The following is a 25,994-nucleotide window of genomic DNA, read 5'->3' on the forward strand; positions in this document are numbered from 1 at the left end:
TAATAGTTGTGTCTGAACATTATTACTCATATAAATCACAGGTACTTTCAAAGCACATTTTAGTTATCATAGATACTTTGAAATGGTTATGTTCTGCACTAGTTACAACAATTTATTTTTTGAGACAGAGTCTCCCTGTCACCCAGGCTGGAGTGCTGTGGCACAATCTCGGCTCACTGAAACCTCTGCTTCCCACGTGTTCAACCGATTCTCATGCCTCAGCCTCCTGAGTAGCTGGGATTACAGATGAGTGCCACCATGCCTGGTTGAATTTTGTATTTTTAGTAGAGACGGGATTTCACCATGTTGTCCAGGCTGCTCACAAACTCCTAACCTCAGGTGATCTGCCTGCCTCAGCCTCCCAAAGTGCTGAGATTACAGGCGTGAGCCACCGCACCCAGCTACAGCTATTGTTTGCAGTCATATCTTTACATCTTATTTTAGGTATTAATAAATAAAATATTTAAAATTTTTTATATATGTTATATCGCAAATTAATTTAAAAAATTGATTTTGATAATTCTGTTTCTAAACAGTGGGTAACCTTTGAACTCTTATAAATTCTATCACTCTAAAAACAATATTCTGAGAAGGGGTTCATAGGTTTCACCAAACTGCTATAGTGACCTATGACACAAAAAGTTTATGAATCCCTGAATTAAGTGATGTATGTGATCTTTAAGCACAGAGTATGGAAAGTGCATCTCAGATGTATTACCTTCCAGTAAGTATGAAAAGATAGAGAATGCGTGCCTGATAAAGGGAAAAACATGAGGGCATATACATGAAAACCACAGACATTTATAAGAAACTCATGAAGTTTTTGTGCATACCTATGCATATAACAGTAACAAATAATTCCTGGTCTTGTGAAAAATCTAACAACACATAAGGAAGGAGTAAAATTCTTGTCTCATAGAATTTGAAAAAGTAGCAGTAAATAACCCTCAGTACAGCTCTTCTACGCGAAATTATTATAATTTTTATAAAATTTTATTTTTACATAAAGGTTGCAACATTGCAAGCTATACATTCTTGTTACTAAATACGTGACATTTTAGTCTTGTGGTTTATATATATGTGACATATATATGTAATGTTTTAAATGATGCTGAAGCCTTAGTAACAGATGAGAGAAAATTTTAACACTGTATTATGTTTGAACTATCATTACACCTCAAAACAAGTCTGAAATTGTTTTTAACTAAAACTCAGAAATGTCTATAGAAATATTTTATGCAATAACATTATTTATCTTTCATCATTTTCTGCTTCTGGAATATACAAAAAAAATTTCATATTTGCTTTAAAGACAAAAAGAGGAATTCCTGTATGTATATTTAAAAAATGCTGCTGAAACATCTCAGAGGAAGTGTCCTTGGAATTTAATTCGAATGCATAAATTATCAACTATAAAAAATAAAAATATAAAAGACTAGAGAGTATACATTAGGAGGAATTCTCAACTTTCGAAGCCCATGGATGAGCTTCTGTGCAAATGCCTCTCGCTCCTTAACACTGCCAAACTTCTCAAAATAGTAGGAGGTGAAGATAAAGGAGAGAAAAGGAGAAAAGAAACAGTTCATTTTTAATTTCCTAGGGTCATCAATTATTCTACTAAATTCGTTTCTTGCTTTATACAGCATTGGATGAAACCTTTGCAATCTAGCTCCAGGGATATTGACTAAGGTTATGTGGGTTTTGCACCGCACATTCCAGAAGGCAACAATATGAATGGTTGCAGAATGCAGCATTCCTTTGTGACCCCTGACTCTCCTTCCCAATTTCATTTCTTGTCCCATTTCTTATTCTTATCACCTAGTAGTGAGTTCTCGTGCTACTTAGCCCTTTTAAGAATTTTATTTATTTATTTATTATTATTATTATTATTATTATTTTTTTTTTTGAGACGGAGGCTTGCTCTGTCGCCAGACTGGAGCTCAGTTGCCCGATCTCAGCTCACTGCAACCTTCGCTTTCCAGGGTCAAGTGATTCTCCTGCCTCAGCCTCCCGAGTAGCTGGGACTGCAGGCACCCACTACGACGCTCAGCTAATTTTTTGTATTTTAGTAGAGACGGGGTTGCACCATGTTGGCCAGGATGGTCTCCGTCTCCTGACCTGGTGATCCACCCGCCTCTGCCTCCCATTACAGGCGTGAGCCACCGCGCCCAGCCAAGAATGTGTCCTTAATGTTTACGCCTCTAAGCCATCTCCTACAAGATTTTCTCTTAGCAGAATAATCCACTTAACCTGTCAGAAAGGGCACTAGTTATGTGTGCCAAAATTTGTTTTAATTACTGAATTTGAAAATGTTTTCACTATTTCTTGAAAAGTATTGATAAAATATCCTGTTATTTATTTATTTACTTATTTACTCATTTATTTATTGAGACTGAGTCCTCACTCTGTCGCCTAGGCTGGAGTGCAGTGCTGCGATCTTGGCTCACTGCAACCTCTGCCTCCTGGGCTCGAGTGATTCTTGTGCCTCAGCCTGCCGAGTAGCTGGGATTACAGGCGCCCACCACCATGCCCAGCTAATCTTTTTGTATTTTTAGTAGAGATGGGGTTTCACCATATTAGGCAGGCTGGTCTCGATCTACTGACTCCAAGTGATCCACCTGCCTTGGCCTCTCGAAGTTCTGGGATTACAACTGTGAACCACTGCACTTGGCCCAAAAGTTATTTAAATAGTAATTATTTTTCTCTTATTTGTTCCCATAAAGTTCTTATTAAACTATACATTAATTTGCTTTATTCTATTCTTCATATGTTTTTGACATATTGAGTCATTTTCTTGACCTTATTATGTTATTAATTTATTTACTCTTTTACCAGGTCTAATCTGCTGTTTATCTCATTGCTTAGTTTTTAAAGGAATTTACTATAAAATAGTTCAGACATATGACAAAATAGAATAGTATAACAAACTCCCATGTGCACATCATTCTAAGTCAATAATTATCAGTTTACTGCAAATCTTACTTCATCCATTCCACTCCCACTCCTGCATTACTTTTTTAAAAATCAGATAATACTTTCATATTTAAATATTTAACTGAGGTATCTCTCTCATTTTTAAGGTCTGTATCATTTTATATTTAAAAGTAAATAATAGTTATTTAACATTACCAAATAATTACTGTTCACATTCACAATTGTCTGTTATGTGTATTAATTTTTTAAAGGATCATTGTTTCAGTCAGGACACGTAAAACGTTTTAACTGGTTAATAAATCCCTCTACTTTAGAATCCCCTTCCCTTTCTATCTCTTTTTTAATCCCTTCAAACGCTGTAATTTATTTATGGAAGAAACTGGATTATTTGTCCTGCAGTTTCCCACAGTCTGGATTTTGCTATTTGCATCCCCGTAGTGTCTCTGAACTCACTTCTGTCTTTCACATTTCCTGAAAATTGGTACGTATAGAACTAGAGACAAGACTGCTTTTGGCAATACTATTTTATAGGTAGTGCTGGGTTCTATTATCGGAAGGCATATAATGACTTGCTGTTTTCTTCTTCTGATGCTAACAACAGTTAATGATAATTGTCTAGACCCATCATTTCATTAGGATTTGCAAAATAGAAATTTTCTAATTCTGTCATTTTTTAGCCAAAATAATTTTATAAAGAGAAATTTCTACCTCATTTACTAATTCCACAATTTCTTGATTGTTTTAGATGCAAAAATTCTATAAAGAGAAAATTCCAGCTCCCCTACTATTACTGGTGAAGGTCATATAAGAAAGGTAGGTTTAATGTTCTCTTCATTTATATGTTTTCAAAAACAATGAATTGATAACTAGCATTTCCTAAAGATTTTTCAGTCATAGATTTAAACAGATTTAATGCATTCAACTGGGAAGAAAATGTCAGTGAATTTCATTGAAGTAGTAAAAATACAGTTTATCTAGTAGGAATATAAAGTTATTTTCTAATAAGATAATACTGCACTCCTACCAAATAAACAGGATTTTAGTAATATCTGAGGGAATTGTGATGGTGAGTTAGACTGTATTTGGCATAGAATTTGGAAATGTAACTTGAATGCAAATATGCTGCAAAATGTTGAATGTATACATAGAAATACTTGTTCTGTCGATGCCAAATGCCCATTGTAAATGAACCTTAAATATTACAATCCTCCTTTGCACAATATTTCTTTATAAAACTCATAATTTTGTTTCCCCAGGCAGAGTTGGGGAAGAAAATGTACGAGGTGAGCTTGAATATCTTGTCATACCTGATAGCAAGGAAACTTATTATTTCTAATTTCAGTTCAAAAGAACTCAAGAGCCAATTTGAGGACGTTCTGATTAGCTAAACTATGACAATCTGAGCATCAGTAAAATTATTAACTACAAACTATTTTGGGAAATCGTATTGCTGGTGATAATCTTGGTATTGCTATTCTGAGATGGTTGAGTTTGTATTGTGAAATAAAGCAAATATGTATTTATTTGATAATCAAATTCTGTCATTCTTGATGCAAATAAGAAAGGGGATTCACGGCGTGGAAAAAATGAAATAAAGTTATAAGTTGAACATGTTAAATAATATTATAACACCTGATATGGCATGATTTCAAAATGTCCAAAAAACATTCATATTAGTATAAATTTATGTTTCTGATTAATATCAGCGTGCACTCATGACTCAGTCTATGCTCTAAAATTCCTAAAAACAATCACTAATCCAAGAGAAATGGGCAACCCTAATGCCCAGATGGCCATCTGTCAACACCACTTTTCACTTAAAGGATCCAGTAAGCCTCCTCCGAAAAAGAGTTATTCCCCCAGGACAACAAAATGCCCTTAAGAGTCATTTCTTTGTTATCACAGGTGTCAATATTTTTCTGTATTTTGCTTATAATTTTATTTTTTAAATAAAAAGTTTATAAAAAGTGGTTCTAAAATGAACAGCCTTATGCATGCTTTCTTCTGCTAAACACATTTTTACTAGTATATATTTGGGAGAGATATCTAGAAATAGAAGGAAGGCTGGGCCAAAAAGTAAGCACACATCCACTCTGCTGGATATTGCAACATTCCCCTCCACATGGGTTCCATTTTGCACTCCAATCAGCACCACGTGGGAGTGCCTTTTTCTCATAGCCTCAGTAATTATTTTGGTTTTTCAAAAATCCATTTCTACCAATCTATCAGGTGAGGAATTGTATATCAGTAAAATCATAGCACACTTTTTTCTTATAACAAGAATGGTGTGCATCTCTTCACATGGCTAAAGGCAATTTACATTTTTTTCATGAATTGACTACTGTTTTTTACCCCAATTTTTCTATAGTTTGTTCTTTTTCTTCTTTATTTTTCAAGGTTCTTTATATATTAAATATAGTAATCCTTTGATTTAAGTTACAAACATTTTTTCCAGTTTATTCTTTGTGTTTTTACTTTGTTTTATGGTATCTTTTGTCATGAAAACTTTAAAAAATGTAATTAATTTTTTCCTTATTTTTTCTATTCAAATTTTACAACTGAATTTAGGATACCTTCTCTATTCCTTCTCTATGTAGAACTTCCAACAATGTCTTCTTCTAGTACCTATATAGGTTCATCTATTTCTTCAATCAAATCTCTGATGCATTTAGAATTTATCATAATGTATAGTTTGAGAATGAATTAATTTTATCTTTTTCCTCATATCCCAACGTCACTTATTCAAACTATATTCTTTTACTTACTAATATCTGGTAGGGCTCTTTCTTTCTGTCTCTTTTGCAGAGTTTTTCTGGCTATGCTAGCTTTTATTCTTTTAAATGAACTTTATCATCAACACTGATGGCACTTTTTATTAGAATTGTGTTAAGTTTGTAATTTAACTTAAGTGGAGCTGACATGTTTCTGCTTTTGAGTTTTTTGACTTAAGAACACAGTACGTGCCTCAACTATTAAATAAGATGTTGGCTTTTGGGCTAAAATCCAAACACACACATACATATACATCATGTTTAAAAAGTGTTTCTCAGTTCTTATTCCATTGCACTTCCTTAGACATTAATAAATATTAGATTTTGTCAAATACCTCTTCTGTCATCTATTGATATAATCATATGATTTTTATCTATTGTTCTATTAATATGAAAGATTACATTATATAATTACTAATATTAACTCATATTTACTTTCCTGGAATAAGCCCCCCTTGGTCAAAATGTATTATATTTTTAAAAGTGCTGTTGGATTCTATTTGCTAACATTTTATCTATGACTTTTGTGTAGATATTCATATATGAGGTACGTCTAATGCTTCCTGTTTTGTAAGTACTGCACACTAATCAGTTGCACTACTGAAGCTCCTAAAATTTTCTTATTTATTTATTTGAAATAAATTTTATCTTTTACAAAGTATTGTTAAACAATATTTTATTTTAGATTCAGGGTATACATGTGTAGGTTTGCCACATGGGTATATTGGATGATCCTGGGGTTTGAGCTTTTAGTGAACCCATCACCCAAATAGTGAACATAATACTCAGTAGGTAGTTTATCAACTCCTCCCTCTTCCCTTCCACCTTTTAGAGCCCCCAGGGTCTACTGTTTTCATCTTTATGCCTATGGATACCCACTGTTTAGCTTCCACTTAGAAGGGAGAACATCTAGTGTCTGATTTCCTGTTTCTGTATTAATTCAGTTAGAATAATGGCATCCAGCTGCATCCATGTAGCTGCAAAGAACATAATTTTATTCTTTTCTTTTTTACGACTGTATAGTATTCCATGGTGTCTACATACCACATTTTCTTTATCCAGTCCACCACTGTTGGACACTTAGGTGATTCCATGACTTTGATATTGTGAATAGTGCTGTGATAAACAATTTCCTTTTTTAATATATAAGGCAAACAGTATTTAGAGAGTTTAGTGAGAAATGTTCAGGGTGAACAAAAGGAATCTTGGGTCAATTTCCCAAGTGTCTGTCTACAGTACTTAGGTGGTCTTTTGTGCCACTTCTAATATGAAATGTACAGTATGAAGAACAGATATTGAAGAAAATGAACTAAGTTTGAAATGATGACTTTAAATTACTGACCTAAAGGGATATTTCACTACTCTAAATCTATTATAATAATTAGCATTCTATGAAGCACTTACATTTGATTATCTTATTTGAATTTTATGGAACCAAGTAATTGTTCTCACTTTGTGAATAAATAAGCTGAGGATCAGAGAGGATAAGTTACTTTACAAGTCACATAGGAAGAAACAGAAATTTGACAGAAACACATGTGTTCTGACTCCAAGTTCTGAGAGCTTCTCACTCAGATTCATTCACACAATTTGGAAAGGTTAGTATTAACGGTAAAAACCAAAGGGTATTCCAATTACCTCTAGTAAATGGAAAACTCAATTCACCAGAACATTTATACCACTGAGCATACATTTTGCGTCACTTCCCAAATGCAGTAATGTCTTATAATAACTGTTTTATATCTGCATAAGACAGAATCTTACTTAGGAAACATTATGACAAAAATACTAATGCACACTGTGGAAGTCATTTTGCTCCCTAAACAGTTATTTCGAAAACTGTATTATTAAACCTATAGATTAGCTAACATGCTGTCAAATCTGTTTCTATACAAAGTTTTTACTGTATTTTTCATGTGGAATTCTCTGTTTTAGAATCCAGAATAAAATAATTAGAAAATAAAAACTTTCCTTTTCTAAGAGTTCACTTACCTCTGTTTACCTTTGTGATCTACAGAGCCAGCTGAGAGTCTGTCAAGGGGAGACCCAAAACCAGAGAAACTCCTTTTCTTCTTTGTCTCAATCACATCATTTTCTAGGGACACCAATTCATCAAGGAGCAAGAGCTTTGCTGTCAGATCAGTGGCTGATTTCTCTTCCCTGACTGTGGGTGTTGACTGCACATCTATGACTCCAGAATCAAAGGCCTATAAGGCAAGGAAAGGTGATTCCATTAATTTAGACAAAGAGACTTCAAGTATGTACATATGCATTTGGCTTTTGCTACCATTAGCTGACATTCTCATCATGTAACATTTTATAATTTTTTTCAGACAAAGTTTTGCGCTTATTGCCAAGATTGGGGTGCAATGGCGTGATCTTGGCTCACTGCAACATCCACCTCCCGGGTTCAAGTGATTCTCCTGCTTCAGCTTCCCAGAGAGCTGGGAGTACAGGTGCCCACCACCATGCCTGGCCAATTTTTTGTATTTTTAGTAGAGATGGGGTTTCACCACGTTGGCCAGGCTGGTTTCAAACTCCTGACCTCAGGTGATCCACCGGCCTCAGCCTCCCAAAGTGCTGGGATTACAGGCATGGGGCACCGTGCCTGGACTTACAATTTCTTATGAAGTTATTTTCCATAGAGAGTGCTAGATCTTTGGGGACTGAAACACATAGAAGAGGGGTATAACCAAGGGAAAAAAACAAGACAAGAAAAGAAAAACTCCTGGAATGCCTTTAACATCTAGTATATTTACTGATCATTTTTTCAGATTCTTTTCCAGCAACAACTTCATCCTTCCTTATCATTCTCATAGTGCTTTGCTATATACCTCTTTCATCATTGCACTTATTATTTTTTGCCTTGTGCCAGGTTGGTTACAATACATTTGTATTTGTTATTAGGGTGAATCTTGAATCAATGAGTTTGTCTAATTAGTCTTTCATTTGATTTATTTCATGCTTCATCTCATATTTTGCTCATAGTTAGTATTCAGCAAATTTCTGATGAATATTTATTAAATGAATTCCAAACCAAATCTCATGCTATTTTCTTTTTACCATTCATTCATTATTTACTAACTCAAGCCATTACTAATCCACTATGTACTAGGTTCTGCATTGGACATGAAGGATACAAAAATAAAAATTTAGTCTCTGTGTCTCAGCATCTCACCTTCTCTATCCCTGTGATTTATCAGCAAGTACTTGTGTCTGCAATGTGTCTGAGATATCCGAATAACTTTGTGTGCCATGTAAAATTTCTTGTTTGTTTCTTACACCTATTGCCACTTTGCACTTCATCCAAGTCATAAATCTGTAGCTGTTCAGTTTGTGAGGTCTGTCTTTTCCTCTCTGAGGCCCAATGACAGCATTTCTTAAATGCTCCTACTAACAACTTGAGTCATTCTGTAGTCCCACAAATACTGCCTTTTTTCTGAGATCGTGAGAATATTCCCATGTGGGAAAATTTTTAGCTCTGGGGAATCTCTTTCCACTTCTAGTGATTCTTCCATGTGCCAGACTATTGACCTTGGTTTTGATTTTTCTTCACTTTCTGTTTTTCTTCTAAGATTATTCCTTCTATTGTCTTTTGATATGGTTTGACTGTGTTCCCATCCAAAACATCATCTTGAATTGTAATCCTCATAATCTCCAAATGTGAAAAGAGAGTTCAGGGGGAGGTAATTGAATTATGGAGGCAGCTTCTCTCATGCAGTTCTTGTGATAGTGAGTGAGTTCTCATGAGAGCTGCTGGTTTTATGTGTTTGGCAGTTCCTCCTGCATTCATTCTTTCTGTTGCCTTGTGAAGAAGGTGCCCTGCTTCCCCTTCACTTTCCACCATGATTGTGTTACCTGAGGCTTCCCCGGCCATGCAGAACTGTAAGTCAATTAAACCTCTCTCCTTTATAAATAACATACTCTTGGGCAGTTCTTTACAGCAGTATGAAAATGGACTAACACAGAAAATCATTACCACACAGAGTGGGGTGCTGCTATAAAGATACCCAAAAATGTGGAAGCAACTTTGGAAATGGGAAATAGGCAGAGGTTGGAACAGCTTGGAGGGCTCAGAAGAAGACAGGAAGATGTGGGAAAGTTTGAAACTTCCTAGAGACTTGTTGAATAGTTTTTACCAAAATGCTGATAGTTTTATGGACAATGAAGTCCAGGCTGAGGTGGTCTTAGATGGAGATGAGGAACTTGTTGGGAACTGGAGCAAAGGTGACTCTTGATATGCTTTATCAAAGTGACTGGTGGCATTTTGCCCTGGCCCTAGAGATCTGTGGAACTTTGAACTTGAGAGAGATGGTTTAGGGTATCTGGCAGAAGAAATTTCTAAGCAGCAAAGCATTCAAAATATGAGCTGGTGCTCTTAAAAGCATTCAGTTTTATCTAATGACAAAGAGATGGTTTGAAATTAGAAGTTATGTTTAAAAGGGAAGCAGAGCAAAAAGTTTGGAAAATTTGCAACCTGATGATGCAATAGAAATCCGTCTCAAAAAAAAAAAAAAAAAAAAAAAAAAAATGAAAAACCCATTTTCAGAGGAGAAATTTAATCCAGCAGCAGAAATTTGCTTGAGTAACTAGGAGCCAAATGCTAATCGCCAAGACAATGGGGATAATGTCTCCATGGCATGTCAGATGGCTTCACGGCAGCCCCTCCCATCACAGGCCCAGAGGCCTAGGAGGGAAAAATGGTTTAATAGGCCAGGCCCTGGGCCTTGCTTCTTTATGCAACTTGGGACTTGGTGCATCCCATCTGTGGCTAAAGACGGCCAACATACAGGCAGGTCGTTCTTTCAGAGGGTTCAAGCCCCAAGCCTTGGTGGTTTACACATGTTTTGGGGCCTGCTGGTACACTGAAGTAAATAATTGAGTTTGGGGAACCTCTGCCTTGATTTCAGAGGATGTATGGAAATACCTGGATGTCTAGGCAGAAATTTGCTAAAGGGGTGGAGCCCTCATGGAGGACCTCTGCTAGGGCAGTGCAGAAGAGAAATGTGGGGTTGGAGCCCTGATACAGAATCCCCACTGTGGTACTGGCTACTATAGTTGTGAGAAGTGGGCCACAGTACTCCAGGCCCCAGATTGGATAGATCCACCAAGAGCTTGCACTGTGCATCTAGAAAAGCCATAGACACTCAATGCCAGCCCATGAAAGCTGCTGAGGGTGGGGCTGTACCCTGCAAAGCCTCAGGGGCAGAGCTGTCCAAGACCATGGGAACCTACCTCTTGCATCAGCATGACCTGGATGTGAGACATGGAGTCAAAGGAATTGGTTTTGGAATGATCTCCAAAGGTTTAATAACTGCCCTATAGGATTTCTAATTTGCATGGGGTCTGTGCCCCCTTTGTTTTGGGAAATTTCTCCCATTTGGAGTGAGTTCATTTGCCCAATGCCTGTACTCCCATTGTATCTAGGAAGTAACAAACTTGCTATTGATTTTACAGGCTCATAGGTGGAAAGGACTTGCCTTGTCTCAGATGAAACTTTGGACTTGACTTTTGGGTTAATGATGGAATAAGTTAAGACTTTGGAGGGCTGTTGGGAAGGCATCATTGTGTTTTGAAATGTGAGGATCTGAGATTTGGGAGGGGCAAGTGGCAAAATGGTATGGTTTGGCTGTGACCTGACCGAAAATCTCACCTTGGATTGTAATCCCCATAATCCCCACATGTCAAAGGAGAGACCAGGTGGAGGTAATTAAATCATGGGGATGATTTCTCCCATGCTGTTCTCACGATAGTGAGTTCTCACAAGATCTGGTGGTTTTATAAATGTTTGGTGATTCAGTCTCCTTCCTGCCACCTTGTGAAGAATATGCTTTGCTTTCCCTTCACCTTCTGCCATGATTGTAAGTTTCCCAAGGCCTCCCAAGCCATGCAGAACTATAAGTCAGTTAAACCTCTTTCCTTTATAAATTACCCGGTCTTGGGCAGTTTGTTGTTGTTGTTGTTTTGAGACAAAGTCTCATTCTGTTGCCCAGACTACAGTACAGTGACTTGATCTTGGCTCAGTGCAACCTCTGCCTCCCAGGTTCAAGCGATTCTCCTGCCTCAGCCTCCTGAGTAGCTGGGATTATGGGTGGTCACTACCATGCCCAGCTAATTTTTGCATTTTTGGTAGAGATGGAGTTTCACCATGTTGGACAGGCTTATCTTGAACTCCTGACCTCAAGTGATCCACCCACCTTAGCCTCCCTAAGTGCTAGGATTACAGCCATGAGCCACCACACCTGACTGAGTAGTTCTTTATAGCAGTATGAAAATGGACTAATACATTTTTCTGTTCTCTTCACTTTCTCCAGTAGAACAAAAGAGTAGCATTTTCAAGCCCTTTAATCATTGACTCAAGTCTCTTTTAAAATACCTGTAGCCTGGCGTGTAAACTGAAAGCTGTTGAGCCTCCTGTTTCCTTATCCAGTCATATGTGCCCTAAGTCTGGTCAGTTCTTGCAGGACAATCTATCTTCTGGCTGCTATTTTTGATTCCCATCAGTAGTGTTTTTTGTTGTTGTTGTTTTTGTTTTGTTTTTGTTTTTGAGATGGAGTCTTGCTCTGTTAACAGGCTGGCACAATCTTGGCTCACTGCAACCTCTGCCTCCCAGGTTCAAGTGATTCTCCTGCCTCAGCCCCCCAAGTAGCGGGGACTGCAGGTGTCCACCATGACGCCCAGCTAATTTTTGGATTTTTAGTAGAGAGAGGGTTTCACCATGTTGGCCAGGCTTTTCTCCAACTCTTGACCTCAGGTCATCCAAGTGGTGACTTTAAATGAAGGCCTCCTTACTGCTTAGTGTACGCCCTTAATCACCTTACAATTTGCTATCTCTCTCTCTTCTCTATTTCACCCGTAATACTGTTATAAAGTTAGTTATCCCCAATACTACTTTTGTCATATAAAAAGAAAATTACAAATCTCTCATAGTTCTTTATTACTTACAGCACAAAGCCCACAATATGGTTTCAAACTACTGAGATCTTAGCTTCTATCACTTCCCTGTATAATCCTGACAACATAGAAACTGGAGACGGGAAGGATGCAGAAATAACCCAAAATAAACCCTAAAGAAGGAGATAAACCTTCAAAGGGCAAAGGTTTTTTTATCTTTCAAAGCATCCTCCAAAAACATGCTTTTATTTTTCCAACTAACACACACTCAACAATCGTTTTTCTAAGAAATATCTTTAATCTTAAAAAAAAACAAAACTTTTACAAAACTTGTCCTCCAATATAATGCATTTGAGACTCTCACTTGATGCTATTTAAGAAACATGTATATATGTTTCTAATAAGATCAAATAAACTAATTTTTCTCCTTGTGATGCCCCCACATTTCTTTTTCTTTGTACTTTAGTCATAGCACTACAGAAACATTTGTACTGTAATTAAAAGTTTGAACAAAACTACTCAAATTTTGGCATGCAAACAACTTCAAATTTTACATAAAAGCCCTTCATTCTGAAATAACTGATTTAATTAAATATGGCTGTAATAATGGATTTTCTTTTAAAGCTTTTTTTGTTCAAGGAATACAAGTCTTTGTTCTTAAGTTTCTTTTCACATTTAGATAACTGGCTTGCTCTGACTCCTCTGTGAGGAGAAGATCATGATTACTGCTCTTTTCATTTCAAGTTCACAACCTTGAATGTCATGTTGGCAATAAAAAGAAGACAATAAGAAATACTGATTTTCTTGATTTTGTGTTATTTCTCTATTTTATTTTGTGTACATTTTCTTGTTGGTAGCTGCACCTCTTTCTTACTCTAGTAGAAATGACATGTTTACAAAAGAATATATATGCAATATATAAAGATATACATTATATTTATAAATATAAATATATGTTATATTTATGTATATGAAATATGGTTTTATATATATTCTTTTATATATAAACATCATTTATAAGATATATCAAACATATATATTTATTTCTCTAAGTTAGTTTCCATTACCTCTGTTGTTGTTACATCTACTGAGAGGACTTTTCCTGAGTTCCACAGTGTCAGTGTCACAGCCAGGATGAAATGTGCACTTGCCAATCTCCAGTCCAGCATCTGAGGGTTATATATGTCATAGTTAGCATTGATTCATTTGGAATGTAAAGATAAAAACCAAAAGCTCCTAAAAGGACTGTTAGAGGCAAATGGTAAGCCAAATTATTCAGCTTCGGTCTATTGGAGCACATCTCTACAAAACGTAAATAATATGTAATAGAAGCTGTCCATCCCCCAGAATGAATTTTGTCAAGGTTTCTTTTCCATGGAGACCCTGGATTAGGGTTGTACAGCTATAACAATAATTTAATTCAAACTAACCCACAATCTGAGAAATACAGCTAATGTAACTTTATTTTTTTACTCTCAAATCTAGAGATTAAGACATTATATATGTACCTGAGGAGAAATTTGTAACAGTGGCAAGGCATTAGAGAATAAGTCCTGATTGGGTCTATGGTGAACCAGAGACACTATAGTGTCTAAAAAGATTTAAGTTCAAAATTTCAAAACCCCCACCATCAATTAGGAGAATTTCTTTATGTCCTTGTGTTATGTCAGGATTTCATAAGCAAGATTCAAAATTGTTATTAAAAAACTGTCAGATGTTATTATATCAAAATTGAAAAATTACATAAAGATACAATAAAAAATCCAAAGACAAATTACTTAATGGAAGGTATTTTCAATATATACATAAAAGAAAGATTAGCATTTGGAAAATGTAAATAAACCCTTTAAATGTAACTTTAAAGATAGACACACAACTAAATAAAAATGGAGCAAAGTTATGAATACACATTTCATAGAAAAGAGAAGTGAATGAACAAAACCTTCCACAATACATACAATCTCTTTAATTCAAATAAAAATAGAAGCAAAATGCCATTTACACACATTAGATTGGCAAGAAGTTGATCAACCTTGCAATGTTAGAATGGTTTCGGGAAACAATATCACAAAAAATTCTGGTGGAGTTGAAAATGAATCCAATCATTTGGAGAAAACTGGACACTATGAAAAGGTTTAAAATGCTTATCTCTTACCTAGGACACATTTATTTCACTTCTAGGTATGTGTGTATTCCTGAGAAGCTGTCAGTGTTTATATGGAGACATGTATCTGAAAGTTCATAGCCTCACTGTTTATAGTAGTCAAAAACTGGAATCAACCCAGTGCCCCATTCAAGAGAAAATAGATTTATTAATTGAGATTTATTCCAACTACTGACTTGAAGTAAATGACTTAAATACATATTTACTGTTAAAACAAATAACTTAAATGTATGTTTGTCTGTATGCATGGATTTCACAAAACGGTTTTGTGGAGAAACGGAAAGTATTGTAAATGCCCAAAGCAATACCATATATTTTGGAATATAACACATAAAATATAAACCAATGGAACTTGATTCATGATTATGATTACCTCTGCAGAGATGAAAAAGTGAGTACAATGATAGAAAAAGCATAAGGGAATCAGTTTTTAATCTATATTTAATTTAAAGCAAATATGTAAAAATCTTACACGTGTTAATTCTGGGTAGTGAGCACAAAGATGCTTTATTTATATATGTCTGACTTTTTAGATTAAAAAGCCACTATCCAGCCAACTAAAGCTCATCTATGGCCTACATCAGGCTGACCTGCTGCTAGTTTGACTACTGGCAGTTACAAAACTGTAGGTAAAATGGGGCCTTGCTCTACTGAGGGAAGATCGTGGAGTGTGAGCTAGAACAAAGTCGGCCTGAACCCAAGTTTTGCTGCTTAGTACATGGCAGTGGGAAAGCCTTCCAAATGCATCCTTTGTGAACAAGAAGTCTCAAGAAACTCTATTTTCTTAAAAAAAAAAAATCATTTGGGAAACCTGCTGGAAGTCAAGAGAAAGTGGGTGCTAGAATGGAATCTGTAAGATTGGATTTGAGTCATGTTTTTGCTTTAGTATCAGTGTAACCTTGAATATGTATCATTTACTCTACTCAAGCTTCATTATACTCCTTTGTGAAATGAGAAGGAATTCCCATCTCCAAAGAGCTTTGAGAGGATTGAATCCATTCATGCATACCCCTTCTGTCTCATTTATTATTTATAATCTGTATGCAAAAGAATAAGAGGCATCAATAAATATTTCCTTAATAATGACATTTGTTTGGGTGTGTACCAAGATTGTTTTTGACATTTTCTTGAAGAATTTGTTACTGTGGCTCTTTCCTTGCCCCCAGTGAGTTTGCATAGAGGCAGAGGCTCGAGTGCCTGCCACTGCTAACCCACTGCCATGAGTTGCCTCCAGTGCTGGAGGTGGGGCCTGGAGGGAGATGACTGGATAATGGGGACAGATTCTCCCTTTGGTGCTGTTCTCTCCTGATAGTGAGTTATTGCGAGATCCGGTTGTTTAAAAGTGTATAGCACCTCTCCTCTCTTTTTCCTCCTCTTCTGGCCATGTGAAGACATGCCTGCTTCCCCTTTGCTTTCCATCACAATTTTAAGTTTCATGAGGCCTCCCCAGCCATGCTTCCTGTACGGCCTGCATAACTGTGAGCCAATTAAACCTCTTTTCTTTATAAATTACCCATTCTCAGGTATTTCTTTATAACAGTGTGAGAATGGACCAATACAGTCAGCCTCTGTAAAACTTACGGAGAGGGAAGCCCCTGACAAGTGGTTGATTGCAGTTGTGTAGCAGTTAAGGTCTATGGCAAAGAATTTTAGGCCTAGGATGTCATCAAAGAGTATTTCAAACGCAAGAAATGGAAAAAATTATAAAACTTTTGCCCACATTCCTAAGAAAACAACAACAAAAACCAACTTGTCACTATTAAACAGCGTAGATTTTAATAATAAATGTTACATGCTGGCATGTGAACAAATGTTTTATGTAAACAGAATAGTATCTGGATTAACTATGTTGGTTAAGAAAAAAATGGAGATACAATATTTTAGCACTGTCTATAACATTTATTTATCAAACATCGTTTTGATTTTCATGTAATGTCTGAAATAGTTGTTCATTTTGACACCAATTAGTCTACTTCAGAATCTTGTCTCATAATGCTAGTTACTAGCAACTTCTCTGTATTCCATTTTTTCTAGAAGGGAGCAGTAAATTTTCTCTGTATTCTCTTCACTAACTTGATATCTGAACTGAGATTTTCCGTAAGCATAAGAAACAAAAAAAACCCAAAAACAACCCAGTAAACTATGTCTCTAATCTGGGAAGATAACCAATAAGAATGCAATAGTTATCTGATGAAAATATCAACCCAAACCTGCATTAGTGATTACTTTAGGAAGCCAGCTACTTAATTGTATTCTTCTTCTCCTGATTTTGCTGATGTCTCTTTCACTTTACATAAAGGAGGACATACTAAGAACATAACTGTATTTTTTAAATGATTTCATATCTCTGATATATCTTATTTATTTATTTTTTTGTGACGGAGTTTCACTCTATTGCTCAGGCTGGAGAGCAATGGCGCAATCTCAGCTCACTGAAACCTCTGCCTCCCAAGTTCAAGTAATTCTCCTGCCTCAGCCTCCTGAGTAGCTGGGATTACAGGCGCCCACCACCACACCCAGCTAATTTTTTGTATTTTAGTAGACAGAGTTTCACCACGATAGCCAGGCTGTTCTTGAACTCCTGACCTCATGTGATCCACTTGCCTCAGCCTCCCAAAGTGCTGGGATTATAGGCGTGAGCCACCATGCCTGGCCTGATATATCTTTTTAAAAGAAATTGTTGTCCCATTTAATCAAAGACAAACTACAGTTGTTTATGTTTTCCTTTCTTGCTTTTTATCATAAAAATAGGTTTCAAATGTGAAAATTGCCCAATTTTATATGTCTTTCCATGTGGATTTCCTTTAACTATTTTTATGTACATTTCACTTACCAGGTTTCTCCTCATCTCTGTAATCTTATAAATGGCACAGGATGATTAGTGTTTATAATATTGATGATTATGTCTGAGGTATATATTTTTGTGCTTGGGTGTACATAGGAAAAAATCATGATGTATCATGTTACAGATAACCACATCCTGATTATTTGGATAAGGAGATGTAAAAATAAATGCTGAGTTTAAATACACACATTTAATGGTTTAAAGCCATACTTGTAGCCAGTTAACCAAAAGGCCAAGTTCCTAAATATGGCATTTGGTACACTAACGAAAACAAACACCTTGGCACCTGCCACACAAAAGACATTTGATTAACTAGTTGAAACTTGATTGCTCCAAAATTAGAAACGGAGGAAATTATAGGGAGGAAAGGAAAAGTCTAAGTTCAGCCCCATTTTCCTATTTTGTTGATAGTGGATAAATATAGCCCATGATTTAAAATCTCCTAGGCACCATGTATACTCTAGATCACAGAAGGTTCAGTGAAAGGATGTTCATTGACTGCATGAATACACCAAAGTAAAGGTGTTTGCATTTTTTTAGCACATCATTTTTTAAAAGTAATTTTTGAGTAATATTTCTCTGGATAGTGTGGAGTTTCAAAAGAAACAGCAGCCATAGAATCTGCCTTATAAGAAGATTATCTGTGTACTTCCTTGGTTTTTTAGACAATTGGACTAGTACGTGTTTTGACGTTTCAAGTAATTCTGCTGAATAAACAAACATATTGTATAACATCTTATGCTTTATTTTAAGGACTTTCCAAATGTAAGAATTGATTACGCCCTGAAAGGATCTTTCAAACTGGCTAGAACGATGGTATATGGAATAAGGCGGTGAAGTATAAAGTTTTGTCAGGAGGTATAAAATTTTGTCATTTATATTTGGGATATATCGTACATTTTTAAAGAGGTGTTAAGAGTTCCAATTCACATGAAAGGTTCTGAAATTCCAGCAATAAAGAAAAAGTGGTTTAATTATATTTAAACCAGAGTTTAACGAGAAGCCTGTTAAGATGAAGAAAGATGTTTTTATTAGTAGGAATCAGTGTCACAATGAGCCATTATCATTGTGAAAAAAATCTCTCAAGTGGGCTAGGGCAGACAAAAAGAGATTGAAAATCACTGATCTATGAAAGAAAGAGCAAACTGCTATGAGAGGTGTAAATGTTAGAGATGGTTAGGCTGAAAAAGGGAAGCAATGTGAGCCAGTATGGGGTCTCATGCACCTGTTAATCAATAAGACTTTTAAACTATCAGCATGTGAAGTCTGGTGTTGAAGGAAAAAAATAAGTCAGGTGTAAAGGACATTTCTCTTCAACCTGCAAATTTATGATTAACATCTGACTTATGGATAGTTGATCCAACAATTAGAAATTCACAAAAGTACTAGGTTTATGGGTAAATCTTGATATTGTCCAGAAATTTTTAATTATTTACCCTAATACCTTGATTGGAAATACTCAAAATAGACTCCAGTCTCATTTGAACAAAAATTTAAAATAAAGGACTTAATTAAAGGATTTACAAACTAATTCAGTGGCTACATTTTCTTCACTTTCTCTTCTCACCATGACAGAGCACATACATTTAAGAGATTTAGCAGGATATTTTATAAAGGGGCCTTAGTTCTGACACCATGAAATGACCATGTGTGCCTGCCGACAACACCGTCTAAAATCTTCCCTCATTGAACTACTGGTGTTCTTCCAGGCAAGTCGTGAGTCAGCTTGGCTCATAAGTAAATCTGTAAAACATAGTACGTTCTTACCCCACTCCATTAAGTTATAATCTCTCAGGAATAATAAATGACACAGTGACAATAATTTTTTGTTTTAGGAAAAGGCCTAAAAGGGACAGTGCTTAACACAAAGTCTGCATAGCTCGCTGTAATGGAAAAAAAGACCTGAGGCAAGGGTTCTGAGACTCAGGCTCTTCACTGCCTCTGTTGCTACTTAATGATGTGATGTTGGGCAAACACTTTCCTCTCTAGACCAAGTAAAATGGAGATGGTCTAACTGACCTCTAATGTTGCTTCTGGCTTTTAAAGTTCACTGGTGAAGCTGGCTATTTTCTGGTAAAAGTGCAGACACTCAACATGTAGGTAATGGTAATAGTGCAGATTTAGCTAGGAAAACTGACTTGATAGTTTCTCAAATCAGCCAGTTTATGCAAAAAATTGCATCTAGGCTGTGACACAAATATTTCCCTCTTTCACTTTCCGTATTTTTTAAATCAAGTATTTCTAGCTGAAAAGAAAGAACCTCCAAATCCTTGATTTTTGGATGTCGCTTATGGTCAGACATTCAATTTTTAAGAACATTTAAGAAAAAAAAAAAAACCAATGCCATCAAGTAAATTGATATGCTTATCAATGTAAGACTAATTCCAATTTCAGAGATGTTAAATGGAGGCAAAATTGATGACATATGGTAATATATTTTAAAATGTTTACTTAGGTTTTTTTTTTTCTTCGAGATGGAGTTTGCTCTTGTTGCCCAGGCTGGAGTGCAGAGGCGCGATCCTGGCTCATTGCAACCTCTGCCTCCCGGGTTCCAGTGATTCTCCTGCCTCAGTCTCCCGAGTAGCTGGGATTACAGGCCCTGCCAGTGTGTCCGGCGAAGTTTTGTATTTTTACTAGAGACAGGGTTTCGCCATGTTGGCCAGGCTGTTCTCGAACTCCTGACTTCAGGTGATTCACCTGCCTCAGCCTCCCAAAGTGCTGGAATTGCAGGCATGAGCCACTGTGCCCAGCCTTACTTAGGATTTTTTTCTTACTTCTCTTTTTTTCCTATCATGCATAAGTCAGTATGCTCGTTTCCCTACCCTTTCAAAACAAAAAGTGTTAGAACTGAGGTTCCAGATGCCATAGAACGCAGTTATATCCTCTCTTTTAAGCTGAGAGAAAGAAAAGCTGGTATGATATTTAACTTGGTTATCAGATAGAAATGTTGCAAATAACAAAAATAATATTAATAATTTAAAAATAATTGAGTACTACTCGCCTGCATTTTGAATTAACAGTCTTTCAAGATAAAATAATCATTTGAATATTTTCTCAGTAATCATGATCTTAATTTTAGTAGATATAAAATTGGTGAAGACAAAATAGGAATTTTTGATAATAAGAATTTTCAAACCTCTACAACTTCCACCAATGTCACAAATATGTGTGATATTGGTGGAGGTTGTATATACATGTATACATATTTTTTTACATGATGTTAACTCCCAAAATCCTCCATCAGTGAAAGAATAAATATTCAAAAAACAAACCTCTTTCAGACAATATATAGATATTCAACATTATGCTGGGGAAAAACTCAGGCTCAGACTTGAAGGACAGGGATCAGAGTTTTATTTGTGCTCCTTAATGGGTTAATGATCTTGAACAAGACTCCAACATTGTCAAAACTGTCTGATGAAACTGATTTTCTTCACAAAATGTAAGTTATTTAATTTTAGTTGATCTTAAATTAATTTACAAAGAGCACAAAGTATGGAATTAGCTTAGAGTTCAAATAAAAGAAATAAACCTTTTAAGTTTATATTTAATACTGTTTGCTAAAAATATATGAGGATATAAATTTATCTATGAGAAAACTACACTATTTTAATTTGTATTTTATTATAACTAAAAACTTTGCAATGGAAACTAAAATAGTACGTAGAAACATTTTGTAAACTATAAGATAATTTGAAAATATTATATTTTAAAACATGATTAAAAATAATTGTTTTGAAGTGATTGTTATGTAGCTGAAGGCAGATGTTTGAAGCCAAATTTTTTCTGTAAACACAAAATTTACACTCAACAGTCACTTAGGGAACTTAGAGCCACTCACAGAGACAATCTGCAAAACTTACATTGAAAAAACCAAAAGGATAAATTGTAGTTTGTCGTTATACAGGTAATCTCGATATTTCAATAAGTGACAATACTTGAACAAAGTTTTAAAGAAGGTTTTTCTAGCTTTCTTTGATTAGGGAAGCACCCAGATGATTGAGAGACTTACCTGCTGGAAAGCAAAGATTGGGACCTCCCGCCATTGTGGTCTCTTTTTTTATTGAAACTGCGGTTCCAGTCTCTAATGAACTTTGCCTCACAAGCAAGGCAACTGAGTGTGGCTGTGGCACTTAGAAGCTTAGAAATGGGTAAGAAATTTGGGATCATCATAAACTCAAATTAGAGATTTAAAATCATTGAGGATTTTCACCCAAGAGCAATTGAAGATTGCTAGTGGCTTGTAGCCCCTGTCACTATCATATACATCATCTATATCATCCTCCTAAAAAATACATTTGAGAAATACTCATGGTGCATAGCCATTTATTTAAGAATTTCCTTCTGAAATTTTCTATTTTTAATAAATTATGTAATGGTAATTTATGTTTTGGATTCCTGAAAAAAAAGGAGCAAGTTGAGATTGAGAAATTTAACATTTCTTGTTAAAAAAAAAAATTAAAATACTGGCTGGGCGCGGCGGCTGACACCTGTAATCCCAGCACCTTGGGAGGCCGAGGTGGGCAGATCACCTGAGGTCAGGAGTTTGATACCAGCCTGGCTAATATGGTGAAATTCCGTTTCTGCTACAAATACAAAAAATTAGCCAGGTGTGGCAGCACGTGCCTGTAATCCCAGCTACTCGGGAGGCTGAGGCAGGAGAATCGCTTGAACCCAGGAGGCGGAGGTTGCAGTGAGCTGAGATTGCACCATTGCAATGGCTTGGGCCACAAGAGCAAAACTCCATCTCAAAAAAAAAAAAAAAAAAAAAAATTAAAATATCAGGAATGTGTTCTTCCCATTTGTCGGTGCTCTTCAATTGGCAGTAGCAAATTTTCCAAAGTCACAAAACCAGTTAGAAGAGCCAGAACAACAATTTTCATTTTCAGACTCCCAGTTTCATGCTCTTTCGAGCATAACCTATTTGTGTAAGTGTAAAACCTTTTTCCATCTCCCAAACAAATTTTTTTTATAAAGTAATATTTTTATGGATGCAATGTTATTAATGTGGCAGACACCTACATTTTAAAATGACTTTTCCTGAAGGCAACAAATTAGGAACAATGATAAATTACTAGAACATGTGTTAACTGATTTATTCTATTTGGCACCACTTTCACTTTTTTTAGACACTTAGCCTTTCAAAATCTTAAAATTTTATTTTTAAGTATCTCTGCCTGTTTTTTTTTTTTTCCCTTCTGTTTGGATTTGTGATTAATACTACTAGTCTCTTTCTTGCAAAAATTAAGAAGCCGGAAACCTACAATGCCACTTTAAAGAAAGATTCCATTATTATTTTAAACACCCAGATCTGGATGTTTCACAAAGTGTTTAGTTGTTACAAACTCATTTAGGGCAGAGACCATGTCATGTTCACCATTGCATCTAAGCACCTAACAGAATGCCTGGCATAGGGTCAAATGTATGCATTGAATGAATGCATGAAGCAGCCTTATGTGGAAGGTAAACAGGAATGCAGGGCAGTTATTAATATCCCAGCTTTCTTGATATGAAAACCAAGGTAGAGGGAAGATAACAGATTAGCCTATGTTTCTACACTTACAGTAAAATGTGATGAAGTTCATGCTGGAATCCTGATATATCCTTTAGTATTTCACATCACAGATTCTCATTCTAATGAAAGTTACATGCATCACTAACCTCCAATGATCATTCCTCTAAACGTTAGGATTTCTCTTTTTCATACATTAATCTGTACCTAAATCCCCAAATAACTAAATATTTCTTGATATAAAACTATGTTACTTAAAAATAGAAAATAACATTAGTGTATGATTGTAGGCAATTCTGTTAAGGAAATTTGTTGTTTAATTCTAATGGCCACTAATGGAAAAATAGCTTTAAAACTGTACATAGGGAAAAGCTAACAGAGTTGCACATATCAGCTGGCCATTCTATACATAGGCAATTTTTTATGCAGCATTAAAAGGCTTTCCGAGGGTAAAATTGGATAAATTAAGTTAAATATAGCATATTTAAATCTGAAGTTAATGTGGAATATCACAACCCCCTTCACCGTTTACCCCACTTCGTACTTATATAAAATATTTGATCAAAATCTTACATCATCATTACATAATAATGAAAAGTACCTCTAACATGTAAACAAAGGGGCAAAAATATAAATTTTATAATACTCAACAGCAGGATGCATTTATTAGGCATAAACTGCATGTCAGACACTGGGGATATAAAAGTAAAGAAGACGCATTCTCTGTCTTCCGGTTGCTCACAGCCTGGTTCAGGTGGAAACTCCTCAACCACTTGCCCTGCTTAGGGATTTTGTTCTGCAAGAGCAGACCCTTTCTGGAATGCTTCCACTTTCTTCAAATGGAATTGTCATACATAACCTTTTCAAAAAATAACATTTGCATAGGGCTTTATTATCTTGAAATTAATCTGCTGTCATCCTTACAAGTCATGTTAGAGCTATATAGAAAACATTATAATTCTATTTTTTAAAAATCTGTGAACCGAGACAAGCTGAGTTACTTTAGAAATCTGGTCTCCTAACTTCTAGTATTGTATGTACATTTTCTAATACAACAAAGTGAATTAGTAGAAATAGGCTGGCTCTTAAGTTACATAGACCTGGATCTGAATGCTGATTAGGCATGTCATTTAGCCTTTTTGTTTTAACATCTTCTTCAGAAAAATAGGGGAAAGACCTAATTTGTAGGCTTAGTATGAAGATCAGAAGTAATCTGGGTAAAGCGGCATGCATAAATTAGTTACTCAATAAATAACAGTTATCACCATCGTGATATTGCCTTTGAAATATGGCAACTTTTCAAAATGTTTTTACTTTTTAATTTTTATGAAAAAATATTTTTATCCTTCGTTTTAAGGAACAAAATTAGTCCTCAAAATCTAGAATTATGGCAGAGTGATAGAAAATAAAATATAGAAAGAAAAATAATATTGAATGGCGGTAGAAAAGTTCACTATAGAGAGATAGAAATAACTCTAACATTTGGTGCATTATCATTATTTTGAGTAATAATATTTCTATAAAAATTGCTTCCAACTATAGAAAATGTAATCCTGGGAAAGAAACAAAAGAAAGCCCAGCTGTACTGAGGCATCATTATTCTTCTAGCTCTAGTCGTGCCACCTAAAGTGAATTTTTAATACCATTATATATAATATTTTTAAAGTGGAATTTTCACATATTTATAGCCTTAGGTATCATAGGAATATAGAATTTTAGAAACAGAGGAAGCAATCATTAAAAATTGTCAAATTTAATACCCTCAATTAATAGATGGAAAAAGTGAGACTCAGAGAGAATGAACCTGCTCAAGGGAGAGGAAAGAAGATAATAATATAGAAATGGTTGAAGAGGAAGAGGGAGCAGAAGGTGGTGGCAGAAGCATTGTTACTGGAGGGAGGAGATGGTTTGTATTAAGGCCTGAGCTGAAGTAGTGGCAATAAGGAAGAAGTGGTCACTGCTCCAGGGATGAACCATGACACTTATTTGAAGAAAGAAGAGAAAGGGCTAGCTAAAAAAATGCCTTTAATCTGAGAGCTCTTAAGCCATTTGGAGAGCTGGTTCATTTAAGAGAGATACCCAGAGTTAGCACCTTGTTGTAGCTTACCTATTGTATCCTCACAAACTCCTGAGGGGAGGAGAATAAAGCTTCAGGGAAGCTGAATGATTTGTCCATACAGCTGTTGAAGTCAGACCTAGAATTCGAAGTCTAGTTTTCTGCCTCCAAAGGTTGTATTTCTCTGACTGAACTATTGAATCTAAGCAAAAGTTGCTTGTAGGTAACAGTCATAGTAAATGAAATATTGGCAAAACAGTTAAATTAGCTCTAAAGATTAATCCTAAGATTCTGTGATACTGAGATTTTATTCTCTAATATAGGGAAAACTGATTGACATGGGGGTTTCCTCAAATATTTTTATACTCAGTATCCCTAGCACTTCTATTTTTTTTTTGTCCTTTTCACAAGGACAAGATACAATGTTATCAAGCCTTAATTTGTGCTTCAGTCTTGCCTGAAGTTGTATAGGTGGATTATAGCAGAGCTAGAATGATAAACTAGGATTTTTTACTTCGAGTTATTTTTTGAGACAAGTCCAATTAATCTAATTTTATTAATCAAATGTTCAAATCATTGAGAGTATTTGAAGTTAAAATGAAAGCTCTGAGGTTCCCGTGCCCAATCAACTGAAGATATCTTCTTGTCTACTGCTCATTATTCATTATATAATAATCAGTTAAAAATTCTGGGAAATAAGAGGGAGAACGCAAATGTCAACCTTCAAGACTCTAAATAATTTTTGAATGAAGCCATAGTAAAATTCACTTACATGAAGGAGACCTGAACTGTTATCTACAGAAAGTGCTCCTTAGAAA

At 35.5% G+C, this 25,994-nt stretch overlaps 1 protein-coding gene and 1 long non-coding RNA gene across 2 annotated transcripts in view; one reads left to right on the forward strand and one right to left on the reverse strand.

The window, feature by feature from the left end:
- Nucleotides 1–25,994, reverse strand: part of OSTN (osteocrin) — a 59,539-nt gene that overhangs the window by 32,554 nt on the left and 991 nt on the right. The window contains exons 2-3 of the mRNA XM_050779282.1: nucleotides 13,667–13,768; nucleotides 7,698–7,912 (exon numbers count right to left, since the gene is read on the reverse strand). Coding sequence (XP_050635239.1) covers nucleotides 7,698–7,912; nucleotides 13,667–13,768 — 317 coding nt within the window. The remainder of the gene's footprint in view (nucleotides 1–7,697; nucleotides 7,913–13,666; nucleotides 13,769–25,994) is intronic.
- The window catches only part of LOC126948038 (uncharacterized), a 59,544-nt gene that overhangs the window by 29,108 nt on the left and 4,442 nt on the right, over nucleotides 1–25,994 (forward strand). Inside the window, exon 2 of the long non-coding RNA XR_007723319.1 lies at nucleotides 3,680–3,747. This is a non-coding gene — a long non-coding RNA (uncharacterized LOC126948038). The remainder of the gene's footprint in view (nucleotides 1–3,679; nucleotides 3,748–25,994) is intronic.

This window comes from Macaca thibetana, chromosome 2 (genome assembly GCF_024542745.1).
Source record: "Macaca thibetana thibetana isolate TM-01 chromosome 2, ASM2454274v1, whole genome shotgun sequence".
Lineage (NCBI taxonomy): Eukaryota > Metazoa > Chordata > Mammalia > Primates > Cercopithecidae > Macaca > Macaca thibetana.